At 36.5% G+C, this 10,254-nt stretch overlaps 1 protein-coding gene across 3 annotated transcripts in view; it reads left to right on the top strand.

Moving 5' to 3' along the window:
• Nup98 (nucleoporin 98) overlaps positions 1 to 10,254 on the top strand; it is a 92,056-nt gene that overhangs the window by 31,693 nt on the left and 50,109 nt on the right. For all 3 annotated transcript variants that reach the window (XM_021221888.1, XM_029534880.1, XM_021221889.2), the window contains exons 11-12: positions 1,043 to 1,135; positions 8,223 to 8,363. In XM_021221888.1, the coding sequence (XP_021077547.1) occupies positions 1,043 to 1,135; positions 8,223 to 8,363 (234 nt within the window). The remainder of the gene's footprint in view (positions 1 to 1,042; positions 1,136 to 8,222; positions 8,364 to 10,254) is intronic.

The raw sequence follows: 10,254 nt of genomic DNA, 5'->3' as shown, positions 1-10,254 counted from the left end.
TGCCTCCCAAGTGCTGGGATTAAAGGCCTGCGCCACCAGGCCCGGCTTATGACTGTATATCTTAAAAACAAGACTTTTCTGGTCTATGATTGACTATTTCTTAGCATTAGAGATTAATGATGCATTTATTTGTTTTGTTATTTTGTCAAAAGGAATACCAAAACTTGTTATCTCGGCTACAAAAATAGCAACTCATTATTGATTGATCTTTTTGATACTTGTGGGTTTTACAGGGAGTTAACAAGATTTTCTCTAATTGATAAGTCATAGTGAAGGATGAATGGTTTGTTTAACTCAAGATAGACCATTCATACATAGATCATAGGGTTTGTTTGTTTGTTTGTTTTACAATATATAGTGACAGTCGTGGTGGTACATACCTTTCGTCCCAGCACTTGGAAAGTAGAGGGATGATGGTCAGTAGTTAAAAGCCACTATTAGTTCCTACCCATTTGAAAGCTAGCTTGAGTTCTGTGAAACCTTCCTCAGAAAGACAAAAGGAAAAAAAAAGGAAAGAAAAAGTAGCTCTCTGACTGAGCCTATGAATTTACTAATTGTGCCATTGTGAAGTCACCTCACATAATCAGCCATACATTGCTGCTATGTGAGATCTATCAGTTTAAAACAAAAATTGCTATAAAGATTTTTATGGATCATTTTCTATTCCTTTAGATTCAGTAAACTTTTTTTTTTAGTGAAAATTTGTGGGATTGAATTTTTCTGTTTGTTAGTAAACCTGAATCATGTGTACTAAAGCCTTACTAAGCTCAAATATCAAGCTTGTGTGTGTTGCTTTAATACTGCATATTTCCCTATGCTGAATTGATATATCAGCATAAAGATGCAATTAAGTAAATACAAAGACTTGTTTTCAGGTCTCAGAATTTTTTAACAAGTTAAATTAGCTTATAATTTGGGGTTCATTAATATTAATAACCTTAGGATACATAATTTAAGATCAGATATCTTTGTGTTAAAAACCCCTTTTAAGGAAAATTGAGAGTTTAAAAATTACAATCCACTTATTCTTTTATCTCCTTAGGATTTGGCACAAATAACAGTGGGAGCAGTATTTTTGGAAGTAAGCCAGCAGCTGGAACTCTGGGAACTGGACTTGGTACAGGATTTGGAACAGGTAAGAAAATGATTGCATGAATTTTAGGAAGTAATACATCTTGAGTTTATGATTTTTATTATCTCATGTGCTTATAAATAAGGCTTAGTTTTTCATTTTTATGAATAGATTTATTAGTGTATTTCCATCACTTAATGTTTTAATAGGTTAGCATATTTATATTAAGTTCACAAAATGTATATTTTAAATTACAGAAAAGAACCCTTTCCACAAAAAGTTTGGTTTTCTCTAGTCCTGCTCTGTCCGAGAGTTTTTAAGTTTAAAATGTGAGAATTGTTAGTGCAGTGACAATAACTTTTAAATCCCTTTATCTTAGCTTTTGTATGAATGATTTAGACTTGTAATTATTTATCAGTTAAGCCTCATAATAAGACAAAGCATAAAGTATATGCTGTAGTAATTTAACAAATGCTCAACAGTGTTACAAGGCTTTGTACATACCTCTTCCTTCTTCTAACTTTTATCCCTCTTCCTCCTATTATTTTTTAGTTCATTTAAAATATTTACCTTTCTGTCTCCCTGTTTTGATCATTGGAAAAGGGGAGGGTCCCTAAAGGTGTGTATTTCTCCATGTCCAGTAAATTGAGTATATATATTTGCTTACCTTACCTAGTTCTCTCATCATTGATGTAGTAATTTAGGTGTAAAACTACTTTCATAATATCTGCTTCCACTGTTTTCTTTGCTTTTGAGATATGGTTGTCTATGCCATCTTAATAGACATTTCTTTAATACTTCTTTGAATGTTAACCTTTTTTTTTTTGGTTTCTTGTTCTTTGAGGCAGGGTCTCACTATGTAGTTTTGGATGACCTTAAGCTCAATATGTTAGATCAGGTTGGTCTCGAACTCGAAATTTACCTGTCTCTGACTCCCAAGTACTGGAGTTAAAAGTGTGCATGCATCACCATATCCAGTTAACCTTTCTTTTTGAAATAAGTGTTATTAAAATATTTCGACAATTCAGAAATACCATGAAAAGTCCCAGTGTTTCAGCTGTGAAGTAATCAGCTGTTTGATTTCAGATGTAGCTTGTTCATATCTCCTTCTCTTAATTTATTTTCAAACATAGTTGCATCATACGTATGTACATGGTGATTTTATGTTTAGGGGGTTTAGTTGTAGTTTTAATTTACCTGAGATATTTTGAAGTGCTGAGGATTGAAGCCAGGGTTATATACATGTTAGGGAAATTCTCTGCCATAGATCCACCCCACTGTCTCTTCCCTGGTTCATTCCTGTATTAGTGACTTTTGCTTTGGATTTTGTTTTAGCAGAACAAATACAGAAAAATAAATACAGATACAGGGGAAGAATACCCATGAATTAGCTTAGACTAGAAGCTGAGATGGCATTGGATGTACTTTGTTGTCTTGGGCTGCAACTAGGATTTAAAGGAATGAACTAAAAATTACTGTACATAGTAAGATAATAACCATTTCCTCGAGTTTTATTTTAGATAAGTATGTTCTGTATTTTGTATCTTATTATATTTTTTTCTTTTCTCTTTTTTAAACATTAGCTCATTTTGTTTTGGTCCATGTATATAGATTTCATTTCAAAATAATGAATTAATATTTGTGTATATGTGTGTATATATACACAAGGTCATTTGCACTTGCCGTATATATACCATAATTTATCTTAACTTTCTAGTACTATCATGTTTTTTGATAATAATAGTAAACCTCTTCAGTGAGCATTTCTGTTAAATAATTTTGTATTTGTGATGCTGTATAATTAATAATTAGATAAATAAAATTGAATTAGTATCTACAAGATATACATTATTATTGGTTGGTCTTCTTGATTTATCTTGAAAAATCAATGTCATTTTTCATTGGTTTTTATATTGTTTGATGTGTTTATTTTTCTGTGTTGTTTGGTTTTATCTTTGTGAAGTAGAATCTCATTTCCCTTTTAGCTGCATCTTGTGCATGACCCTTTCTATATATTTTTTTAAAATACAGTTATAAACTACTAGACTTAAGAGATTCTTCTAGCCAAGTAGCTGAAACTAATATAAGCATGTACTGTCACATGAACTTATTGGGCCTTTTCTTTTTTAAGAGGGTTTTTATGTGAGTAAGTGAGAGTGAGTGAGTGAGTGCCTGCATACGTATCTGTGCATGCATCTGCCCATGGAGGTCAGAAGAGGGTACTTGTTACTGGATCTGAAGTTACAGGTGATTGTTAGCTGCCATTTGGGTGTGGGAACCGAACATTGGACCTCTGGAAGTGCAGCCAGTATTCCTAACAGCTGAGGCATCTCCCTAGATCCCTTACTGAGCTTGTTCTTTTGCATATGTAGTAGTGGAGACTGGCGTATTCCAGTGATCAGTGATGTAAGTGCAATCTTTATGTGAGTCCATTGGTTATTTGATCTTTCTGTCCTATGTATTTGGCCATGGGTTATTTTTAATAAATTATGCTTATTGCATATAACTTCTACTGGCTGCATGGTAGATTTTATCTGCGCCCCACCCCCTCATCCCACACACACATCTTTTTTGGAGTGCTGGGAGGCTTTAGGGTTTTTTTTTCCAGACTGGGTTTGAACTGGTGGGATTGAACCCAAGGTCTTTTGCATGGTGGGCAAGCATTCTTATAAATTGAGCTTTCACTCCAGGCTGGCCTTTAGCTTTGTCTTTTATTTTAATTCAACTTATTTTTGAGACAGGGTGTCACTATGTAAACCCTTGCTATCTTTTAACTCCCTAAATAAACCAGACTGGTCTCAAAAAGATCTCAAAAGATCTTCTGTCTTCTGGTTGTGAGAGTTAAAGCCATGATGTTTCATCATGCTGGGCTTTTCAAGGCTTTTAAAATCTATGTTCCTGCCTCCCCTCCCCTCCCTTCCCCTCGCCTCTCCTCACCTCACCTCGCCTCGCCTCTGCTTTAATTTGGCTGTTTTCAGTTACTTGATTAAAAATCTACTCTGTATTGATCAGTTCTCTTGCTGACACTAAAGATGTGTGCCACCACAACAAGCCAGCCTGGAGCTTTCCTTCTTTGTTTTTGTTTATTGAGACATGGTCTCTCTGTAGCCCTGGCTGTTTTGGAACACTTAGAATCAGAGATCTCTCTGCCTTTCTTCCTTTTGAGTGCTAGGATTAAAGATGTGCATCATCAGGCCTTACAACCCCTTGAACTTTTTAACATGCCAAAATTATACTAGTTTAAAAAGAATTAAAAACTAAAATATGGCTGGGCGTGGTGGCGCACGCCTTTAATCCCAGCACTTGGGAGGCAGAGGCAGTTGGATTTCTGAGTTCGAGGCCAGCCTGGTCTACAGAGTGAGTTCCAGGACAGCCAGGGCTATACAGAGAAACCCTGTCTTGAAAAACCAAAAAAACAAAACAAAAACAAAAACAAAACTAAAATATGGTTATTATTTTGTGCTTTGTATGTGAGAGAAAGAGAACATATCATGATCCCAAAATATAAGCAGTATTTTCTTCTAATCCTATAGTTAATAATGACTTTGTTACCAGCCAATTAAAGCAGGTTTTTTGAAGGAAATTATTTGTGTGTTTATATAGGTCCAAACACAAAAGATTTTAGTTTTCAAACAGTCTTATGCGTTTTATATTCTTTTTTTGTTGTTGTTTTTTGTTGTTTGTTTGTTTGTTTTTCGAGACAGGGTTTCTCTGTGTAGCCCTTGGCTGTCCTGGAACTCACTTTGTAGACCAGGCTGGCCTCGAACTCAGAAATCCTCCTGCCTCTGCCTCCCGAGTGCTGGGATTAAAGGTGTGTGCCACCATGCCTGGCCCTCAAACAGTCTTATGTATTGCAAACTAGCTTCAAACCTTTTGTGTAGCCAAAAACAAAGGATGACCATGAACTTCTGTTCCTCCTGCTTTCTTTTCCCAGTGTTTATGTGGTGCTGTGGTATTGAACCATAGTTCTACCAACTGAGCTACTTTCCCAGATATTACAAAACAAAACAGTATTTCTTGTAGCATAAGCTAGGTGTAAGTTTGCTGTCCTCCTGCTTCAGTCATTGGGTACTAGATTACAGATGTGTGTTACTACCAAGCGTGGTTTTAACACTAAAGAGTTTATGAGAATAAACTAGAGGTAGATGTCTCTGTTTAGCCATTCAGGTGCCCATTGGTTTAGACTGTGATCACATCTTGATAATTGCATCATTCAGTTCAAAATATGTGTTTAATATAGTTAGCTTACCAAACATCATAGCTTGTCCTTACTATCTTTAAGCAAGCATGGTCAGGATATTCACGTGTGCCTGCAGTTGAAATAATAATAATATTTTTTTTTGAAATAATATTATTAAATGAGAAAAATGTCATACTCAGAATCAAAACATAGTTTCTGCTAAATGGCAAAACTTTAATACTACCTGTATTTTCATTCAAGTCTTTTTATTTGTCATTTAATTTTGTTTGCAGACAAGTTTTTTCATGTTTGAGTCTTATTTTCATGTGATTACATTTCTCCTTGGATTCTGGACTTTGAAGATTATGATTTTAACAAGTTCTCCGCCTTTAGTACAAGCTTCAGTATCATTTTTTTCCTGATACTATCTTGTTTTTTTCCTTTTAATTATTTTATTAGATATTTTCTTCATTTACATTTCAAATGCTATCCCGAATGTCCCCTATACCCTCCCCCCACCCTGCTCCCCTACCCACCCATTCCCACTTCTTGGCCCTGGCGTTCCTCTCTATGGGGCATGTAAAGTTTGCAAGACCAAGGGACCTCTCTTCCCAATGATGGCTGAATACGCCATCTTCTGCTACATATGCAGCTAGAGACACGAGCTCTGGTGGTACCGGTTAGTTCATATTGTTCCACCTATAGGGTTGCAGACCCCTTCAGTTCCTTGGGTACTTTCTCTAGCTCCTCCATTGGGGGCCATGTGTTCCATCCAATAGCTGACTGTGTGCATCCACTTCTGTGTTTGTCAGGCATTGTTATAGCCTCACAAGAGGCCACTATATCAGGGTCCCTTCAGCGGAATCATTCTGGCATGCGCAGTAGTGTCTGGGTTTGGTGGCTGATGATGAGATGGATCCCTAGATGGGGTAGTCGTCTTAGCTCCAAACTTTGTCTCTGTAACTCCTTTTATGGGTATTTTGTTCCCTATTCTAAGGAGGAATGAAGTGTCCACACGTTGATCTTTCTGCTTTGTGGTTTTCTTGTGTTTTGTAAATTTCTTTTTTTATTTTTAATGACATTTTTGTTTTCTTTTTGAGGAAATGAAAACTTTATTTTACAGATGGTTGTGAGCCACCATGTGGTTGCTGGAAATTGAACTTGGGATTTCTGGAAGAGCAGTTGGTGCTCTTAACCATTGAGTCATCTCTCCATCCCCTGATACTTACTATGTCTTAATTCCACAATATAATAGATTAACTTTTAATATTTGGCCTTGACAATTATTCTTCATAGGCTGCAGATTACATTTTTATTACAGTGTATTCCTTATGCTTTGTCTATGTAAATAAACTAACAGACAAATTTAGAGAATTTTACACCTCTAATCTTGGTAGCAATAGATCATATATGAAGATTGGGATTATCAGATTTATCAAACATCATAGAGATTCCATGACTATTTGCTAATAAATATAAAGACATTGAGCTTTAAGAAGTACCTGTTCTGCCATGCAGTGGTGGCACACACCTTTAATCCCAGCACTTGGGAGGAAGAGGCAGGCAGATTTCTGAGTTTGAGGCCAGCCTGTTCTACAGAATGAGTTCCAGAACAGCCAGGGCTACACAGAGAAACCCTGTGTCAAAAAAAGGGAAGAATTACCTGTTCTGAAGTTTGAACTTTGAATTTCACAGTATTATCTGTAAACTAACAACTGTAGAGCTTTATACTATTTGTGGAGAGAGCATGAGCAAAATTGGTGTCATTTGCAGTTTCCCTTTTTTAGTGATGGTGATTAAAATTCAATAGAAGTACATTTTTCTAATACATTGGCCTTTGAATACTTTTTGAGTAGTTTGGCTATACAGACACTAACTATATAAGTAAATAAGGGTTGATTTCTGTTGTCTTTATATACATACTATGTATGCTTCTGTCTACGGGATTAATGTTTTAAGAATTTGATTCCTAAGCCACATAGATACTAAATAATAATAAGTAGAAAATACTTTCTCTGATATATTAAAGTTTTTAAAGATGTTATAGCTTTATGTGTATGAGTATTTTGCCTGCTTTTATGTATGTGCACTATGTTCATGCTTAGTGCCCATGAAATCAGAGTGTTTCATATTTCCTGGACCTGGAGTTACAGACTACTTGCAGCCACCATGAAGGTGCTGGAATCAAGTGTGGATCTCCTGCAAGAGCAACAGGTGCTCTTAACCACTGAGCCATCTCTCTATCACCCTCTACTGTTTTTTCCCTTCCTTTCTTACACCCATCCCCATCCTACACCCCCCCCCCCAACACAGGGTTTCTCTGTGTAGTCCTGGCTGTCCTGGAACTCACTCTGTAGACCAGGATGGCCTCGAACTCAGAAATCTGCCTGCTTCTGCCTCCCAGGTGCTGGGATTAGTAGTTAGGAGCACTAGCTACTGTTCCAGAAGTCCTGAATTTAATTCCCAACATCCATATGGCAGCTCTCAACTGTTTATAACTCTAGTCCCAGGGGATTTGATGCCTTCTTTTGGCTTCCATGAGTAGACATGTTTGTGGTACATAGATTTATATGGCAGGCAAAATGCACATACACATATAATTTATTTTTTTTAAAGTTGATATTATGATTGGGTCAACTAGGTATTTTGATTTGTAAATACTGAAATAGACAGGGAATTACTTTTTAATTCTTTGAAAATTGTTTATACTACAGAGTGGTAGTTAATGCCTTGTTTATTCAGTCAGACATAACTATCTTTTGTTATAGTTGCAGAAACTAATGCAATGAAAGATGGTTTTTGCTTCTGCTGTACCCAGCCTAGTGCCTAGAATTTATCACATTAGCTCTTTTCCTCAAATGACTGGTCATGATGAAGCTTCCAAATGTATTATATCTTTAAGTAACTGACCTCTGGCACAATAGTCAAAGGATCTTCTGTGGCACTTGTTCTTTCCTCTTGTCTCCATAGCTCTTGGTGCTGGACAGGCATCTTTGTTTGGAAACAACCAACCTAAGATTGGAGGGCCTCTTGGTACAGGAGCCTTTGGGGCCCCTGGATTTAATACTTCGACAGCCATTTTGGGCTTTGGCGCCCCCCAGGCCCCAGTAGGTAAGTGTCAGTCACTTTAGAAGGCTTTACAGTTTATTTCTTTCTAATACTTAGCTTGCTGGCTTGATTTTTCTACTGTCCCATTCCTACTAAAGCAGTGTGTATATATGAACATCATTAAACAGCCATGTACTATAGAAGGACTTAGATTCTAGCCTTTATCTCCTCATTCCTAGGCTTGGTCTATCTTAGAAATCATTTTTGTTATTATTTTAAATTTATCTTGCATATGATGAAGTTTGTTTTACTAAGTAATGTGCTTATATTATTACATTTCATTTTAACATAAGTAAATTTAACTTGTTACACTATAGTATTCAGTTCACTTACCTATGTCCTGTTTTCTTTATTCTCCGGTGCTAATATTTTACACTCACTAATTTTCATAAGTTTTCACTTCTGTTAAAATATTTTGCGTACTTCACTCATGTTTTAAATTTAAGTATATATATATATTTTTAAATCATTTTAAGATTTATTTATTTATTATATGTAAGTACACTGTAGCTGTCTTCAGACACTCCAGAAGAGGGAGTCAGATCTTGTTACAGATGGTTGTGAGCCACCATGTGGTTGCTGGGATTTGAACTCCGGACCTTCGGAAGAGCAGTCAGGTGCTCTTACCCACTGAGCCATCTCACCAGCCCCCGAAACCTTGTCTTTTATTGTAAGTTCTTACAGCACACTTGTTAGGCTACTTCTGGGGGACAGACAGTTTTTGTAGGTTCTAATGTTCACACAGGACCCCAAAGTGAGCATTTTTACTGTTTGTGCGATGAATAGATTTAGTGGCTCTTACCCACTGAGCCATCTCACCAGCCCCCAAATTTAAGTATATTTAAACTATACCACTGGAAATGAAAGTTAAGGATTATCTGGCATTAATAGGGTGTGGGAAAGAAATGGGATGTTGTTGTTTTTTGAAGGTTTTATAATTGTATTTTATGTTGCGTGTAAGCCTGTGCACCTTGTTTGTGCCTAGTACTTGTGGAATCCAGAAGAGGGCATCCAAATCTTTGTTATTGGAGATAGTTGTGAGCTGCCTGCCCTGTGGATACTGAGAGCTATACCTAAGTCCTGTGCAGTTGACAGCCAGTGCTCCACACTACTGACCTGTCTCTTGTGCCCCAGAAATGAGATTTTGTTTTGTTGTTGTTTTTGTTTTTGAAAGGGGTTTTCTATGTAGCTTTGGCTGTCCCGGAACATGCTCTGTAGACTAGGCTGACCTTGGAACTTAGAAATCCATTTGGTCCTACTTCTAGGTGCCACAATTAAAATTGTGTGCCATCACACCCAGGCAGAAATGAGTTTCTATATGACTAAATTCATGAGGTTTTGTCACAATGCTATACTACAATTTGAGATCATTATACATTTAAGCTGTGTATCTTTATACCTAGTCTATCGTCTAAGTGATAATAATTGTTGAATTTTCTTTATCAGGGGGCTATCAGTGTCTTTTTTTTTTAGTCTTTTTCCCCTTCCTGCTTTTCATGATTTTAGATGTTAATTTATGTGTATGAGTATTTTGCTTGCATGTATGTAAGTGCACCAAGTGCATAACCAGGCGCACAGGGAGACCAAAAGAGAATCTGATCCCTGGCACTGGATTTATGGACAGTTATTTGTGAACTGCCTAGTATGGGTGCTAGGTATTAAATTATGATTCTCTGGAAAACCAACATATGCTTTTAATTGCCGAACCATCTCTCCAGACCTAAATCTTTTTTTGATACAGAATTTTTTTTTAAGATTTATTTATTTATTTATTTATTTATTTATTTATTTATTTATTGTGTGTAAGTACACTGTAGCTGTCTTCAGACACTCCAGAAGAGGGAGTCAGATCTCGTTACAGATGGTTGTGAGCCACCATGTGGTTGCTGGGATT

Source organism: Mus pahari, chromosome 1 (genome assembly GCF_900095145.1).
Source record: "Mus pahari chromosome 1, PAHARI_EIJ_v1.1, whole genome shotgun sequence".
In the NCBI taxonomy this organism is placed as follows: Eukaryota; Metazoa; Chordata; class Mammalia; order Rodentia; family Muridae; genus Mus; species Mus pahari.
Note: the sequence above shows the minus strand (reverse complement) of the source record. Positions and strands in the feature narration are given on the sequence as shown.